We start from the raw sequence: 18,659 nt of genomic DNA on the forward strand, positions 1-18,659 counted from the left end.
TTGCTTTTATTTTTTGTTGATCAAACTGTGGAGCTTAAAATCACATTCTAGGTCAAATCAGTGAAAACTGATAACCCAGAAGCAGACAAAGCTTTTACTGCATGTCATTTGTATTCTCATGCATATTATGTTGCTCTCTCTTTTAATCTTTTTTTTTTTTGCTTGCTGTTAGTGCCAGGTTATTTTTATAATCAGTGAGGACAGCAGTGATACAAAGACTGTGAAATAGTTGCACTGGGAGGACGAAAATAGCTTATTTTCTTCTGCTTTCCTCCTCCAATGCCCATGAACATGCATAAATTCTTGAGCATTGAACATGGAAACAAGCAGTCATCTCACTCTGTGGAAATGGGCTTTGAAATCCTATGTTTTACCCAGCAAGAATCTGTGATCTGTGCTTTCCTACCTTGTTCCTATGCTTCCCAGAGTCAGGTGGTCCTTCACATCCTTCATCTCTCCCCATGATTGCAGTGCTTGGTATGGCACATTGCCTTCAATAAGTTTCTATTTTCCCTGGCTCCTTTTCTGGTAGAAAAGGGGTTTCATTGCACTTTCTGCTAATTTAATGATATTTGGCATGCCTCTAGGCTTTAAGTTGTTCTTTAACTAAGTACGTATCAGAGGTCTGGCTATAACAACAGCTGGTAACGCTTATTTTCCAGCATGATAGTAAATATATTTAATTTCACAGAACAAACACTTCCCTTCTCTGCAAGGTCAACTTTCATATTTAGGTCTTAGTGATTTTCCCAATGTGCTACCTGTCCTGTATCTATCTGCAATGTACACGTTTTCATATCACCTTTTTTTTTACAGTTCACGTGGAAAAAGTAGCAAGATGCTTAATGGATGAAAAGGAAGGCGAGGAATAGAGGACAAATAAAAACATGAATTTTGTGGTGTTATGGTGACAGACACAATAATGGAGTTTTAGCTCAGATTTGCTATAATAACCTACTTGTGGCTGTAAGTTGGAAGACTTGTATAACCCACCCTGCTATGGGGTGGATCATAAGAAAGAGTAAAGCTTTAGGACTTGGTGGTAGGTTAGCTTTCACTGAGTTTTACCTTCCTATTCCCTTCTGTTCTTGAGGAGCTTCTCCCACCCAGTGCCGTGATGCTTGTGGGAATGAGTGTCTGGGGAGGCAGAAAACAGTTCTGACTTGGTTAAATGGGCCGACGTGTCAGACTTCTGGTAGGAAGGAACTGAACTGTGTTTAAAAAGGCTGAAGCTATTTCTAGCTTGATTTAAATGTTTGAAATAGCACAGATTTCAAGCAGCTGACATCAGACTAGGCTTTTACCCTCTCCCTAAAACTTGTTCATCACGCAGTATCAGTAATCTCCAGTGCCTGCTTCTGATTATTTCCTTCAAGTTCCATATGGATGAGTTTCTGGAAAGAATGCTTTAGCAAATGCTGTGAGTAAAATGCTGTGTAGCCTTTTTGATTCAATGAGTTGACTGTCTTCTAGGGGCTGTCTTTCTGAAGAGACTTCTTTGCTTATTCCAAGTATTTGTTTCTGTCCCACAGTTCAAAGCTGTTCCTGCTGAGAGAACACAATGTACTTAACTAGAACCTCATCAGGACTAGCTGGGGAAAGGGTGGCCTTTCCCTTTTCTGATACTGGACAGGGTTTCTTTCATTTATGTGAAAAGATCAATGAGGGAGCCAGTCCCTGACATAACTTCCTATTAACAATGTTTTTTTTATAGGTCATAACCACATCCTGCTTTCCTGCCTGGCTTTTTTTTTTTTTCCTCGCCTCCAGTATTGATGGTTTTTGTGGGCTAATTGCTCCATCTGCTGCAGGCTGGGTAGAGCAGGTCAAAAATAAAGAACAACACTGCTGGGACCTTGCCCTTACCTCAGTAAGGGGGAAAACTCCAAGTGCAGTATGTGCCCATTAAATAGGACAGATCTACAGTTGAGCAGAATGAAAGTAAAATTCCCTGAAAACCTAAATGAACACAGAAATGTTAAAGACCTAAAAACAAAACCACACCTGATTCAGACCTGGTACTTGACAGCTATGAATGTGCAGGGACCCTAGCCTTGTCTGCAGCAGTTGTGTAGCCTTGGTGCTGTTCAATTCTGCTTAGACCAAATAAATGCAGTGTGACAGGTCCAAGTGCCCTGCCTACTCTAAAGGCAGGGCTGTTCTATTAGCAGCTCTATCAGCTTCAAGTGACGTACTCGCTGAAAAGATCATTTTGAAGAAGCCAAGTGAGGCAATTTTCCATCTTTGCTTCAGCCAGCTGCTGTGCTCCAAGCCAGAGGGGGGCACTTTCCTTCCCAGGGGTGCATGAAAGGCAGATGGAGAACACATTTCTTCAGGCAAAAGCCAGAAAACCCACCCTTTTGAAAGCTAGATTTAAAACAAGGAAATGTCTGAATAAAATAGGAAGTTAAAGAACTGACATCAACATTTTTTTTTACAAATTTATTCCCTCAATTTTATATACAATCATTCCAGACTACTGTACAAAGGTGTAAATGGTCTTTGCTGTGAGTTGTGCATGTGCAGCTTAGTAGACAGATTTAACATTCAATTTGAATCTCAGTGCAAGTAGGCACTAAAACACCCAACATACCTTCAAGGTATAAAAAGACATACCAGTTTTACAGGTTTCTCCAGCATATTTTGTTACAGTGCAAAATGCTATGAAATAAGGTTTCTTTAGAAAAAAATCCATTTAAATTAAACACATATTGCACGTGTCCCATCTGAAAGTATAAGAAGTTGTACTTACTGAACTAGCTTGATACATTTTAGAACATTTTTCAACCCCCATGCACTCCTTTCTCCTGGCTATTTGTGCCAAATATGTGTAGTTCTTGCTTCAAATGCTAAATAGCTGTTCATAGCTCTAAAGCAATCCCTCTTGAACAAACTGCTACAAAAGAAATCACAGCGGATTCATGTAACAAGAAAAATCTACAAAACCCTTTTCAGTCTTCTTTCCACTAGCACTGTAACTAAATACATAGACATCACTATTCTTTAAATTCATAACGCAAGTGTATCAAACATTAGCCATTACAGACACACCCCTATTTTCTGGAAAGGTAGGAAACCTCCAGGTCTACAGGTGTATGTATTTCCACAGTACTTCAAGCTGCTAAGCTAACATTACACCCAGAAACACTTTACGCAACAACACAGGTAGGACTTTTGACTTCTGTACATCACTGGCTGCTAGGTTGCAGGTTGGGTGAAGTGGCACAAAGTTGCATTAACTTAAAGTCTGCTTGGTCTGAAACTAGTCGATGCGCTCTGTGCACCTGCCAAACGAGAAGTAGAGGTGAAGGCTGATAATATCAATCTCGATAGCTTTGAGTTTCCCTAAATCCTTACTAGCCTTGAAATGTAAAAGGCACATCTGCATATAAGTGCAAATGCTAACTTTGTGCTTAAGATATTTATTCAAAGCTGAAAGGCAAGGGAGTGGCTTAGAAGCAAATTATTTCTTTTAGCAAACCAGTATGAACAATGATGCTACTGAAAAAATTGACACTTAAAAGCAGAGGAAAAGTAAAACACAACAGGGCTAGCTGAATGCTAGTCCGTGTCTTAAACAGTTCAGGGTTACCTGCAAAATGCCTCCAACATTTAATTTCCTCCCCCTACCTCCCCTTAGAGGCCTGTACTTATTCCTGCTACAAACAAGAAGCATTTCTTTTCTGCAAACATTTCTGCATTCAGTTCAACTTAGTCATTCAGAACATGGGTGGAAGAAAACCTGATTCCTGGTACTATGAGATTCTCCAGATCCTCTTCTGGAGCCACAACTGTACAGTACTTTCTAAAGGCAGGTCCCCGTCTTACTTGGCTACTACTGGATATTAAGTCCTTGGTAAGGCTGGATGCTGTTTGTACAAGTAATGAGATGAAATCCTAACTTAACACATTTAGGAATTCTTTATACAGGTAGCATACATTTACACTACTTGTGCGGATCGACTGTTGTTTACAGTTAAAAACCAGCTGGGCTTCAGGTCAAGAACAAAGAGGTGGTGCTCACAAACTGGAAGGCTGCTGGATTACCGGACCCGGTTCGCATTCACGAAGGTCATCTTCCGACCTCATGTACATTAGGAACACAGTGACAGTAGCAAAAGTAGCTGCATTGACAGGAAAAGCACGGAGAAGTGTAGAAGTAAGGCCTCTTGTGAAGACCCTCCAGCCTTCCTCGTGGTAGCTCTTCCTGACACAGTCTAGGATCCCGTTGTACTGTGTAACGCCCCCGACGCCATCCGCCTGGAGCCGGGACTTGATCACATCCACTGGGTAGGTGGAGAGCCAGGACACGATTCCTGACATCCCTCCGGAAAACAGCAGTTTGGGAATAACGTAACTGTCTTCAGCTTCACAGCCTAAATACCTGGTCATGCAGTCATAGGTCAAGAAGTAAAAGCCAAAGCTCGGAGTCTCTCTTATTAACGTGGAGACCATGCCCCTGTTGATGCCCCTCAGCCCTTCCTTTCGATAGATTTTGATCAAACAATCCAGAGAATTTTTATAGTTCTTCATTTTTAGTTTGTATTCACCTGTTCCTTGTAGCTGCATTCTTGTCTTCGCCAACTCCATGGGGCAGCAGATGATGCACTGAATAGCCCCTGCTGCTGACCCCGCGAGGAATTGGTTCAGAGGAGTGTCTTTGCCAAGGGCACGAAGTGTATTTCCTTGTACACCGAACACAAGGGCGTTAATGAAGGTAAGTCCCATCATTGGTGACCCAATACCTTTATAGAGTCCAAAAGCCTGATGGAAGAAGGAAGGGAAAAAAAATACTTTTTAACAGTAGTGTTGACAGCCTCCTAAAACCGTGCAGAAAATGTCCTTTCTGGCTCTTACTTGTGCTCTAACTTCCTAACAGTGGCCAGAAGATCAGTCCAATCTTGCTTTGTACATCGCTGCCTAGGACACAAACAACTACACGTTTTTTAGTGGTACAAATGTCAAAGTCAACCTTTTAGTTATGGTCTTAAAGCCTCAAAAAAAAAAAAAAAGCCCACACCATTTTATTCTCTTATTGCTTGCATTCTCAGGAAATTAGCTATTCACGTATATAGTTACTTAAAAGTTAACTTTTTTTACGGTAAAGTTAAATTTCAACTTCCAACTTAGTGATCTTCTTCAGGAAGATTCTGGCAAACTTCTAAACATAAGTTACCAAGCCTGAAAATGCTGATGAAAAATTTATGTGCTAAGACTAAAGTACCTGCATTGTGGTCATGTGAGGTTCAGAGTATGCTCTTCTCTTGATCTATGATATTTGTAGTTTTTTTGAGCAGCCTTCCCTCCCATATACAAAATACATACGAAGCTTCAAAATACACAAAGCATTCATTTTATACTTACAGATTCTTGCTTTATGATGGACTGAAAGCAATGGAAGGTCCCACGGTAGAGAGGTTTCTCTATATTTTGAACTTGTAGTCGAACCTATAAAAAGTTGTATGAGATACTGATGTATATGGCAAGAGCAGCATAACTGGTAAGCTAGTGACTTGTACGTATATGGAGATTTGCTATAGAAATGTATATGCAAGAGCAAAGGCTGGACACTGGAATGCCATATGTGGCAAAATCATTTAAAAACATTCTGGAAGTGTTTAGAATTATTTTTTTTTGGGGGGGGGAGGCAAAAAAAAGTGAAGGGAGAAGGGTTATTAACTTCTTGTGAAAATTAGAAAACCAGTATGTGGAAATACAACAGGGTATACTGTTTTCTAGAATTTCAGATAATTTTCCCATAGTGACTACAACAAGTGCTTCCTTCAGCTGCCAAGAATATTTCTGTCCACACTAAGTAGTATCTGTACAAACCTGATAGCATTTTATAAGAAAGTATTTACAAGTCAAGCATGAAATAGGGATAATTTAAAAGGTTGGAAACTTTCAACAACAACACATCTAGTGTTTCTGGCTACTGGACTTGGGACCCTTCACTGAGATCAGATTTTTTTTTCAGAGGTTAGAGGGGAAGAGACTTAAGGTAACTTACAGTTGCTTAAGGAAAGGTATAAAAAGCCACTCCTCCCTTTAAATCTTAGTCTTTTTAACTTGCTGAAAGCAAACAATTTCTGAGGGTGTGGCTGTTTCAAACCTTTAATGTTTGTAATAAGTTAACTTTTCCAAAAAGTGACATGGCATGGCCTGCTGGACAGATGATGCTACTGTTTCTGATGACATTAGGAGACAGTCACATTTTCTAGGTGTTTTTTTAACCTTTAATGTGAAAGTCCAATTCAGGTTTTCCTGCTAATTTGCCTTAAGCACACTTCAACAAACAAAAAGGCTCAAAGCTACTTAGTTCATCCAAAACCCTGCACTGCAGTAAACTCAGTAAGTTGGTTTCGCTGGAGTGGTGAAGTTAGACATCTGCCTTTCATCTCCAGCTTGGAGGGCTGCAATATTCCTGAGAAGATGCTTATCAACCGTTTACTGCTGCTGCAACTCCAGGGCAAAAAAAGTTCAAGACTCTTATTTTGAACAAAAGAAGGGATTATTAGGTCTCTGTGAGGAATTCCTGACTTTAAATTCTTTTTTATCCCTGTTTGCCTAAAGTAATAACAGCACCAACACCACCACAATGAAATAAGATGATGTGGGTCTAGAAACAATCTGGGGACTTGGTTTATCAGAAGTCCCTATTAAGGTTAGTTTTCTTCAAGGGAAAAAAAAATAGTGTCAGTATTTTTGACATTACTACAATATGTCGTTTCATGTTTTGTAAATCTAAACTTTAGTTTTTAGTGTCTTTTTAGCATGCATATTAGTGTACATTAGCCATACTCAGAGATCACCTTGAGTCTTCCAAGATGAAAAAGGGTTTTAAAACATCTTAGAATTGAGAGTAGGCTTAGAGTAGAATTCAAAGAAAATAAATCATTTTCTTATTCAAAGTCGGGGGGGAAGATGTAGTGGGTTTTTTTAAAACTGCTCAAGAAGCAGACCCATAAGCAAAGTCATACACCTTAACAAGTCAGAACTGCACAAAATGTAGGTCTTACTCCATTTATGGTTTTATTGCTATTATTTCAAACCCCAGCTGTGAAATCAGGGGACTTTCAAATGTATAAGCTTTGGAATAATTACAGCTTAGGAACCTTTTAATTTTGTGTGCAGTTATCTTTAGCAGTTTAGAATTATTATAGATGTTCTAGATAGATATAGATATTCTAGATATAGATATTCTGTATATAGGTTGAGTTTCCTATTGGCATAGAGCTTCTACTATTTTTATCTAAATTATATGTGAAATATTGACCAATTGAAGTGTTGTTGTGGGATTAAATATTCAGAAAGTTGAGTACTGACACATCAGGCCTAAGAATGAAAAGCAGCTCTTTGCTTTAAACAGTAATGATCACATTAGGGTGCAAACTGGCACCGTAGTTACAAACTGCCAGATGAGACAATGAACGTGTATGAAACTTTATTGTGTTTTAATACTAACTTCAACAAGTTGTAATTTAGTGAGTATACATATAGGAGGGATGAATCAATTCCAAAGGTTAACTGTCTATTCTATTAATTGGCCAATAATCATTGTGTCTTTTCATTTTGTTTCTGTCTTATTTGAAACCACTGTTACTGAGGGTTTAAGTACAACAGTAACATATTGTAATTTCACATTGCTAAAAACTTGCACAGAGGTACTCAAGACTAAACAAACAAACAAAAAACCCCTTCTAACAGTCCAAACAGTTAATAACGTGTGAAATAGAGTTGTTTGAGCAATGAAAGTTTCTTCCAAGGACATGTTGTGGATAAGACCTCAACAACAGTTTGCCTGAGATTCAGTTTTACAGCCACTGTGTGTGGAAGTGCATATAGTGAGAAATGCATACCAGAAAGAGGGTTCAGAATAAGACTTTACATTTTATTTTCATTTTTAAAGGGATATTTAAACCCCGCTCCCTCCATGTCATAGTTGTAGAAGAGGGACAAATCAGTTTAAAACTAAAAAGGAAAAAAAAAGCTTCATAAGTCTTTCAGAGCTTTATTTGAACTATTACATTTTGGAATAAATTAAGACTGAGAGAAACAGAAGTGTTCACCTGGGCTATACTTACTAGGTAACTCTCCCGTGATGAGGCTTATCTCTCATCTACAACAAAGTAACACTTTTGCTGTTAATGAAGACAGCCCCTAGCTCAGAAAGTAAAGGCAGTTAAAAGCAAAAAAGCAATTTTATACATCACATCAACAAACCAGGGATAAGAAGTTTGCCAGCTCTGAGATCAGCTCGCTGGCGGGTTTCTCAGCCTGACCTGCAGGCTCCAGCTCTCCCTGCGTGTCCCACCAGCCCCCTCCCCCTTGTGCAACATGATCACTGGCAAAAAAAAAAAAAAAAGCTTAAAAGTCAGGGTGGAAGTAAAGTTCTGGCTTATCTAAGCAGCTTTCCCACTGTTCAGTTATATTAAAACCTTAAAGTCTAAGGTGATGTCCAACTAGCCCTTTAAACACTGCAGTACTATAAAGAGAGTTAATTCTTAACACATATACATGTACAACAAGATATGCATTTTTTCTTTCCTTTTTTTCTAAAGAATGGTTATATGGTTAGTTTTCCCACATAGGGGGTGACTACGCCAGCTAACAACACAAACATTAGTGTTTTCACTAACAAGGGGTAGATAACTTTATCCTTTCTAGTGGTATGAAAGCAGTGTTCCACACTGGATTTCATAAAAAGGGTTAAAGTCATCTGGAAACAAACTGCTTTGCTCTACTGTACAGCAAGATGCTTTGCCTTAAGCCAACACATCAATTTTGCATTAATACATCTGCCAGAACTAGCATGGGAGCCCCAGTTTTGCAGACATTTAAATGTTTAGTTTCATGCACTATAAACTGTTCCACTTTAAAAACAAACAAAGAACCCCACACATGCTTAACTTTAGCTTGAGCATAAAATTTTAGCAGTTTTGCTGGCTTCAGTGAAGTGACCCATCACCAAAAGTTAAGCATGTAAAACTGGGCAGGATGGGGGGAGAGGAGACAGCTGTCCCTGTACCACCAGAAAAAAGTGTGCAAGTCTGGATAATACCATTCCTGAAAATATTTACTCTAAATACCCAATTACTTAACAGTCATTTTTTTATATTCTCAGAAACATACATACAGTCTTTAACTATTTGACCAGCTTGCACTTGACTGGCAAGGACTAAAATCCACTTGCTAGTAAAATCTGTTCTGCATCGATTCCCCCGCGTGGCTAGGATATGTAACGTGGTGATGACCCCTGTAATACTATCAGCCCTTTGCATAGCTAAATTCAGTAAGGTAGAGGCGTTCCAAATATAGCCACGGCGGGTGGCATGCTGTGTGCTGCAGTCAAGTGATCTGCTGTGTTAGCTTAGCAGTGAGCATACTGGCATCCCTTGGTCTATTCTTCCAGTGAGAGACTTCAGATAAGGCTGCCAAAAAGTGACTTTGGTCATCATCCTGCTCTGAAAAACGGGCTTGGGTCCCTGGGAGTCCTGGCTGAAGGGCCTCAGGAGGTTTTAAATCCTCCAAAAATTGTATCTTTGAACAGGTCTTAGCTACCCTTAGTATGCATAATGCATACAGTTAACAGAAAATTGATTTTAACTTGGAAAGTTATAGAGTATGTATACAACAACACCTCAGAGATACATATGTAATACCTAAAGGGAAGAAAAAGGCCCCAGACAAGCATCATGCTGTGGGTTTTTGCCCACTTACACCCATTGGCTAGCGTAGCAAATTAACACCTGAGGAGTAAGCAGCAGAGCTTGGGGGGGAAACAAAACAAAGCTTTCCATCTAGTGACAAAGTAGGTTTGGGTTACAAGTGCGGGTAGAGGCAGTTCTAGCAGTTAGTGGTGAAGGGCTGCAGTAAAGCAAGCTTTGAATAAAATGAAGTTAAATGTAAGATCCTGTTTTTGAATGCCATGATGTTACTGCACTGACGATCTTGTGGTTTGGGCCAACGTTTGGTCATGTTACAGGGCTGAATCATACATACAGGGATCTGCTCGCTTCTGAAGGGCTGGAGGCTACAAGTCTATGAACCATAGCTCGAGAGGCTTGCTCCAAGCTTTCAATCACAGATTTATGCTGCTACAACATCTGGGGATTTTTTTTTTTTCCTCCCCGGCTCCTTGGAAAGACATCAAGTTTTCTACTTAGAGACAAAAATATTTCGTCATCAACCCACCTTGACGGTGTCGAAGGGGTGTCCGACAAGCACTCCGGCAGCACCTGAAACAAAGCAGACGGCGTGGTTGTGACCAGCAGTCCCAGCTCCCTGCTGGGATCGCGGCACGCGGCGTGGCGGGCAGGCCGGGAGGCAGGAGACCCACGGTGTGGTCCCTGAAGCCAGTACCAGACGCCTTTATGCTTCTGGCGAGCTTGGGAGCTCCAGGCAGGGACCGAGCTGTGCGGCTACGGGGAGCGCCACGTCACACGGGATGCTCGGCAGCGAGTCCTGGCCCCAGCCTAAGGCAAGCGCGGGGGGCAGCAATTGCAAATTGCCTCTAGAGAGATTTAATCAACGCCCTGCTCTGCAGAAGCACAGAAAGCCTGGAAGCACATCTAAAGGAAGAAATAGCCAGCTCTCTGCCCGGTGCCTTTACAGATGGGCCAGTGGCACCTGCAGAAGGACCACCTTTGCCTTCCTATAGCACCGAAGGAATTTTTGGAAGGTACGTGCAGGCCTTATCGGCCAGGGTAACGCAGCTACCGGATAAAGCACGGGCTCTGCTGGCTCCACGCTGCTGTGAGCCCAAACCAGAAGTCCAACCCGCTTCTGACCGCCGGCAGGGAGGCCACAGGGAGCTCTGCGCTGAGCAGGCAAAAAAAAAAAAAAATCCCTGTGCCAGGGGAGCACCGCGACCGCAGCTAACCGAGCAAGCCCGGTGCGTGGCTCCCTCCAGCACGCGATTTCCCAGCCGCTAAAAATAGAAGGGGGGAAAGGAGCGGAGGCCACAAGCAGGGGGACGAGGAGGGTGAGCCCCGCCATCCCTCCACCATCCTCCCCTCCACCACCGCCCGCGGGGGGGCAGCTCCCGGAGCCCCCCCCCCCGCTCCAGGAAGCCACCGGCGCTTCTTCCCCTTCCTCCCCGTGCCCAAACCCGGCTTGGCGAGGGGCAAAACATTTATCATTTCCCCCCTCCCAGCTCTCAAAACACCCCCCCCCCTTTTATCTTTTCCCCCCCATCCTTAATTTTATACCTATATAATTTTTTTTTATATTATTATTATTTTTAGCCTCACCGCCGACGCATCCCGCGAGGAAATCCAGAGCCATGCTCAGCACACTCCTATAAATATATATATATATTTTTTTTTTTTCCTTCCCCCCCCCCCCCTCCCCGGCGGGGCCCGGCCCTTGCGCGCTGCCGCTCCGCGCACTGCCGCCGCCCGCCGCGCCGCCCGCTCTTTCTAGCGCCGGGGCCTCGCCTCCGAGGGGGCGGGCAGGAGGACAACTCCCCCCCGCCGTCCTCAGCCACTGGAGGCCGGGCTGGGGAGGCTCCGGGCAAAGGGCGGGACAGGGATGGGGCGAGGGGAGGGGAGGGGAGGGAAGGGGGGGGGGGGACCCGCGGAAGGGCGCTCAGCGCCCTTCCGCGGGTCCCCCCCCCCCCTTCCCTCCCCTCCCCTCGCCCCCAAGCTCATCCCCTCCGAATCTGGAGGATTTAACGTTCTCCGGACCCGAGGTTAGGGGAGAAATCAAAACGGGAGGCTGGGGAGCATCCTCCCCGCAGAGCATCTCGGCCCCGGTGCTACACACCCTGAGATGCCTGGGCTCAAAGAGGTTTTTGGGGAGACGTGTCTTCCCAAAAAAAAGAGCAGTCGGGCGTCGGGACGGGTTGCCCAGGGAGGTGGTGGGGTCACCGTCCCTGGGGGTGCTCAAGGAAAGGCTGGACCTGGTGCTTTGAGACACGTTTTAGCGGGTGACATTGGTAGTAGGGCAACCGATGATCTTGGAGCTCTTTCAATCCTAATGTTTCTCTGATGCCCCCCTCCCTCAGTCTTCTCCCATTTGTGCATTAACTCAGCTTTCCCGCTGACAAACCTTGCCCTGGGTCGAGGTGCCCCGATGCCAGAGGCTCCCCCGGGGAAGAGCGAACTGCTGACAGCCCCAGCAGGGAGCTCCCTTGGAGCCGCTCGGTATTTCTGCAGGCAATGGGCTGAGAAAGGGCAATACCAGCGGCCTAGAACAATGAGGGGAATATTCGAGCTCTGTTTAGAGTAACATGAGCTCTTCAGGCTGCAAAGTCAGCTTTTAGCGAAAAAGTTCCAGAAGCAGAATGAAGAGAGCTTTTTCTTTCTTTTTTTTTTTTTCCCTTTTGTTTCCATTGTATAGTTTTCTTTTTTTCAGGTGTAGCAGCTCACTGCAATGCCAAAAAACACTTGCAGTGGAATACCTTATAGTAACGAAACCAACTTTTACCTTCTGTGCAAAGAAAACAAGGGGAAAAAAAGAGGAAAAAAAAAAAAAGAGGAAAAAAAACAAGATGAGGATGCTGCTGACTAGGTCTGAACCTACCAGTACAGAACAACTCCTAAGAACCAGTCGCAGATTTAGCAGCTCATAGGCAGATAAGATGGACACGCAAACCATTTGGTGAATCCCAGACCTTTTCTATGTCTTCTTCAAATCTTCAGGACACTCAGCTGGGTTCCTTCTCTTCTCTAGACGCTGTTGAATCAAATCAAACACCCAGGCACTTTGGATTCCCCGATGGATTCCCTTACCTGTCCCACCTGGGGCTGAGCAGCTGGTGCCAGAGAGCCGGTAAGCAGGCTGGCCCTGCCCGCTGGTTGCATCTCGAGTGGCTTTGGGAGCTCCCCAGCCCTGCTGTGTCTCGCACCGTTCTACACCCTGACGGGGAGCTGAGGCCTTGCTGAGCCCATACACATGAAACCAGTGCTTGAAACCAGACAGGAAGCCCCGGGCAGTCCTGTAAACTTAGACTTTTTCCTTTATATGCATCTGTCTTTTAGCTCAAGCCTTGGAAGGATCAGCTTGGCCTAACACATGCCTTATCTAAGCGTTTTTAATCTGTTATTCAAATCCTCTGATCTCCCAGGCAATCTGCCTCGCAGGAATTACCCTCTCCACCAGAAGTGTTTCGTAATTGTAATGTTCGCCCACAGTGGGCAGGGGAAACAATTTATTTCCTCTCTCTTTGCAGACACTTTCTAGGTTATCTGAAGACAGTTTCAAATCTTAGTCTTTTCTTCTCTGTATTATAGTGATCATTATTTTTTGATCTCTGATTCTTGTTAGCCTCCTCTTCTTCAGTTGATTTGGATTTCCTTGAACTGAATGAATAATGGGCAATTCCCTTGGGTATCTGCAGACAACTCTCTTGTTCATACATCTGAATAACATACATCTCCTCTCCTCTCCTCTCCTCTCCTCTCCTCTCCTCTCCTCTCCTCTCCTCTCCTCTCCTCTCCTCTCCTCTCCTCTCCTCTCCTCTCCTCTCCTCTCCTCTCCTCTCCTCTCCTCTCCTCTCCTCTCCTCTCCTCTCCTCTCCTCTCCTCTCCTCTCCTCTCCTCTCCACACAATATTGTTGAATTGCGGGCAGCCAGTGATCCATTATATGCCCAGCCCCTTTTCAGTCCAGCTGTGTACAATGATTTTGTACTTGCAGAATTCCCATCTACCCAGTTATTCCCAGCTGTCCGTGCTAAATCGCTTTTTCCAGATGGTTTTTCCAGTTCGTCAAGATCACTGGGTTTCTGACCTTGCTGTCGGTGTTTGTGCAGCCCCTCCCAGGCTGCTGTAATCTGCGAAGGTCTGTCTTGTCCCTGCATGCTCAAGCTGTTTGTAATAAGCTTCGTTTAATGCTACTGAACCCCACTACGGCAGGCACGGACGTCAAGTTGCAGAGGGTGGGGGCACTCTATAAGTTAGCACAGAGAACATCGAGGGCTCATTGGTAAAAAGTTTGAGACCTCAGGAGTTGGTTGACCAGGTAATGAACATGGACTTAATCCCACAGTGGGTTTCCTTTTCTTCATTTTTTCTTCCTTGGATTTTTTTTTCCAGTTTGAGTTACATTCGTGAGGCAAAGTTTATGGATAAAGTGAGTTTGTTGAGCTTCCCTGCGGGGAGGACAACAGCTGTGAGCCCGTGTAGGTGCTTGTATTTGTGTGTGACTCCCGTAGGAGCTCTGTGATAAAAGGGAGGAAGTCATGTAGCTCTCACCATTTGTCACTATTACTTAGGCCAGACGTTTTGCCTACTGATCCAGGGCCTTTTGCATGCAGTAAAGATACAGTTTCGCAGAAGAGAGCTTACTGATACTCATACAAACCCATATGGCTCTTTTCACCCACGCAGTTTTTCTAGGCAGCTCAGCAGCTGTGTCTGGTCCTGCACCCGCCCCGCTGATGTGTGACGCCTCTGGCTCACGGCGTGACTCAGGCGTTGGTGGGAGCTCTTGTGCCCTTCAGGCTCCGTGGACCCGGCTCGGCTGTGGCCGTCTTCCTTTCATTCTGCTGAGGCAGAGCCAAGCACGGATCCCTGGCGAGCTGGGGTGAGGAAGGCTTGTGCTTTCCCTGATTTCTTGTTGGGGAGGATTAGGCAACCTCGATGGACAGTGAAATGTGAACTCACCAAAGAGAGGGCCTACCAGCTCGCACAGCCTGAGAGAAAAGATTAGTTATAATTTAATGTCATCCTTTAAAGACCCTGTTCCCTTTGTCCCATTGCCTTTTCGGTCTGAACTGTGGCCGTGCGGGTGTAAGAGGCCTTGTGGCTGACGCTGGAGGGCAAGGCAGGAACACAGTTTTCACTTGGTTCTCACGCAAGAAGCATCGCTGTCGGCTTCTTTTTAACCTTGATGGCACCCAGGCAAGATCTGGGAGAAGGTAAGCCCCCATGGACACCTGGAAATGGGAAGTGGGAGAGTAGGGAGAGGAAGAGATTTGGAGAGGAGGAGAAAAAAGAAGCACCAGCACGGGACTAATGCTGCGGGTAAATGAAACACAAAGAGAAAGGGCAAAAGCAGAGAGAGTTAGGAACGGCACAGAAATGTGAGGTTATGATAAGCTTGTAAAAATCCTGGTGGCAATAGTGTGCAATAAAGTACACAGTGTTGACTCAGATGTTTTAAAATCTTGAAATCTTGTTTGTAAGTTTGGCAACAACAACTGCCAGTGTCCCAGCAGACATCTCCCACTATAATATGGAGAGTGGTGGGACTGGGGGGGTCTCCTTTTTGCTCCCCAGAGTTTCACTGGGGCTTGGGCAGCTCTGGGACTGGCTGGCAGAAGAATTTCCTTTCATACATCCCTTTGCCCTTGGCCTTTTTTTTTTTCCTTTTTTTTTTTTTTTCCTAAGCTAAAGCATCACTGCCTCATCACAACTTCAGTGCTCATCACATCATCCAGAGCAACTCATCCAGTTCTCTCTTTATTTTGAGCTGGGGCTGGGGCTGCGCTTCTCCTTTCTAACACCTACTTTGGCTCCATGAATCAAGCTTCAGAGGCTGTCAGAGGCAGCATCTCTCTTTACCCTGCTTATGACGTGAACCTGGGTGGGTGGCCATGAGCACGCAGCCATGTGAGTGTTGCATCTACACGAGCAAACTGCTTGCAAGGAAAATCTTTCATTTTTCAAAGTCTACAATTCCAACATAACCAGGCTCAAAGTTCAGCTAGTGCTTCACCAAGTGGCTGACCATTTAAAGCAACAACAAATAAACCAAAACAGTGAAATAAGAGAAAGACTGGGATGCAATGTTAAGTATGAAAGAAAACATTAGAAGCTGAGGTACTCTGTGGAAACACCCAGTGTCTGAAAAATGTTCTTTTCCATGTAAAGTCACTGAGCTTGTGTGGATTCATGTCCATTCTCTTCATTTTCCTAAACGCTGTTGCGTTCATTGCACCACTCAGTGTTATGTTACTGACTCAGGTCATTAGGATACTCCAAATCCTCAGGAAGCAGCTGCTTTTGAAGACAGAGCAGCTATGGTGTTATTTGTAGTGGACCAAACGTCTTTATTATCCATTAACTTTATGACCTTGGATGGCTTTAGGGTCTTCTCTGATGTTAGTATCCCACTGGCTTCAAAGGTACTGTATATCAAATGTTGAAATTTCCTGGCCTGATAAAATCCCTTGATAAGACAGGTATTTAAAAGCATGAGCTGCAACCGATCCATTTGTACAAGAGTCAAGTGCTGATGAAACAGATGCTTTGCTCACAGACCTGCTGATGGGCAGGGTCTTGGAGATGCCCCCAGATGTCCTGCTTGGGATCCCAGGCCACAAGACCCCTCAGCCCCAGAGGTGCTGAGCTCCAGAGGGGCAGAGACTTGGTGTGATACACCAAATCTTGGTGTGCTGTGAGCTGTGAACTGCCCTGAAAAGTTTGGTATAGCTCCAACTTTCCATGCTTTATCCCAGTGAAGTGGAAGCACGTTTATTATTACTGGGCATACGTACCCTCTGGAAAGCAGGACCCTCGCAGCTCCAAGCAGCAGGGGCCAAGGTCTGACACATGCCTCCTGTTCCTTGTCTCAGCCTCTGCGAAGTGTGCATGGTGTGTTTAGTTCGGGGAGTTGGCTTCCAATGTACCTGTCTGTGGGAAAGGCAGGGGGAAGAAGTGGAACTTGCGCTAAAATGGTCAGCATCTGGTCATCCTGAGGAAGAATCCAACCCTGCTCGTAGCCAGCTGTCTTGCCCCTTGTTTAAAATGTCAGTCCATAGCCATCCCCCTGGTGCTTCCCTGGGAGCAGGTGAGAAAAGAACAGGCCACAAAACAGGAAAAAGCTGCCCACAGACATTAGTCCAGTGTCCTTTCCTCAGCATTACCTTTAATTTCAAACATGAAGGTATACATTGAGTTCTGGGAAATAAACTGCCACAGCTTTTCCCCTTTTGTCCTTTTTTTTTTTTTTTAAGCAGCCAGCAAGGCAGCTAACAAGGGCAGGTATCCACACACAAACACCTTCCTCTGCCCCTCATGCTGGGTTTTTTCTTCTCTCTTCATAGGTCCCACCTGTGTTCTCAGGCCTGTGCTGGTGCTATGATAGCTTTCCAAGACATGGTAATTATTTTTGCATGTATACTTGGGGAAGGAGTTGGGTCCAAAGCACCTGAGATGTAACGAGGACTATGTTCTTTGTTTGCTGCAGGTGGAACGAGTTTGTTTGCTTCTGGCCTCTCCTGGAGAAAGCATGGGACACTTTGCATCTGCATGCGGTCAGAGATATGGAGAGCAGGGCTCCAGCAAGCGCTAAGGTATTTGGCAGCACAGTTTTAAGATGCCAGCCACCACGGAGAGGCACACTGAGATAAGCGGGTGTGAGCTGAGCCCCGTTACCTGAATTAGTAACCGTCAGCTGAGTAGCTTTACCCATCGCTTCCCCTGTGTATTAGCAAGGCTCTCAGCAAATACACTTGTTACTGCTGATAGTGAGCAAAACCAAAGCCTGTTGAGAAATCACTCAGAAAAAGAAGAGAAAACTCAGTAGCTGGCATCTTTATAACATTTTCCAGTCTGGATTTACAAACAATATAACCTAAGCGCTCAAGCAGTTTCAGTGAAGTAGAAATGTGCAGTTGTGCCCATTTCACAGATAAGGAAACTGATTTGTCCTTGATTCCTAGGAGACGAGGAGGCAGAGCTAGGAGAAGTTCTTCTGCCTGCCTCCTGTCTGTCTTTTTAAGCCAGCCTGTTCTTACAGGAAACTTTCTGTGAGGCAAATGGTTTTTCGCTGCCAGCAGCTATACAAATATACTTGCAACACTGTGTACTTGAAATCCTCTGGCATGCTTTGTATCCACATGTAAAGTCAATTCTGGGAGACCAGGTCTCTGGCAGAAGCAAAATGTTAAATTATTTGACAGTGTAGATGCACTGTATGATGAACCAGCCAGTAATGCATGAGAAGAGAGAGCCAAAAAAAAAAAAAAAAAGTGGGAATATGTTGTGAGGCAATACCACTAAGGTGTATGGACAGACGTTTCTTGGCCTGTCTTCAAGACAGCTTCCTGCTGGGCTTCCAGCTCCATACGGAATATGTTTGTTATTGCACTCGTCGCACACAAAAGGCACCTATTTCTTAGAAACTGAAAGAACAGGCTTAACAGCATGACTAATGCACCTCTGTGGAAACTTCCCAAGTGCTCTGCATGATGGGCACTCATACAGCTCCTGAACCGACGCCAAGGAAAAGGCAAACAAAGGGTGATAAGCGAGGCTGTGAACTTCATGTGGTATTCAGAGACTAACGCTGTTAGCCCCGGTGTCTGAGTGTTCTTTGCTAATGCCGGCGGTGTTACTGAACAGGCTATGCAAACTGCTGGCTTAGTCTTCGATTTTGCTCCAGCTCAAGCCCATGGAAAAGGTCAGATTAATATCTGAGGCACGTAATTGAACGCTTGCTGATGAAATAGGTCGGTATTTCTACTCGGCTTGTCTACTCTGCTGCAAAGATTTATGGCAGACATCCCTGAGTGAGTATCGATCAGGCTTGCATGGGTACCAGTAACTCTTCACTCACAACAATATGGGGATCTTCACCAGCATTAAACTTGCTTTGCAGCATAATTTTTAAGGGAGGTGCTTTATTTTTGCTTGAATGCAATAATTAATTCAGCATAATTTCACTTGTTCTCTGCTCCTGCAAGATAAAAATCTTCTTAAATTCCTTTGTA

The 18,659-nt window shown here is 44.3% G+C and overlaps 1 protein-coding gene across 1 annotated transcript; it reads right to left on the bottom strand.

Annotated features, from left to right (window-relative positions):
• Window positions 1-4,016: 4,016 nt before the first annotated feature.
• On the bottom strand, window positions 4,017-11,437 carry SLC25A29 (solute carrier family 25 member 29). The gene is made up of 4 exons (XM_083840136.1): window positions 11,253-11,437; window positions 10,195-10,238; window positions 5,365-5,448; window positions 4,017-4,764 (listed from the first exon to the last, which is right to left on the bottom strand). The coding sequence occupies exons 1-4, from the start codon at window positions 11,284-11,286 to the stop codon at window positions 4,021-4,023; spliced, it is 906 nt and encodes a 301-aa protein (XP_083696262.1). The 5' UTR covers window positions 11,287-11,437; the 3' UTR covers window positions 4,017-4,020.
• Window positions 11,438-18,659: the final 7,222 nt, after the last annotated feature.

Source organism: Anser anser (genome assembly GCF_964211835.1).
Source record: "Anser anser genome assembly, chromosome: 5".
NCBI classification, from domain to species: domain Eukaryota; kingdom Metazoa; phylum Chordata; class Aves; order Anseriformes; family Anatidae; genus Anser; species Anser anser.

What these genes read in the sequence shown, in the direction of transcription:
- SLC25A29 (XM_083840136.1), bottom strand. Translation starts at nt 11,286, where the DNA reads ATGGCTCTGGATTTCCTCGCGGGATGCGTCGGCG. An exon ending in CCTCGCGGGATGCGTCGGCG is followed by an intron (nt 10,239 to 11,252) that starts GTGAGGCTAAAA and finishes GCTTTGTTTCAG; the next exon opens with GTGCTGCCGGAGTGCTTGTC. An exon ending in ACCCCTTCGACACCGTCAAG is followed by an intron (nt 5,449 to 10,194) that starts GTGGGTTGATGA and finishes AACTTTTTATAG; the next exon opens with GTTCGACTACAAGTTCAAAA.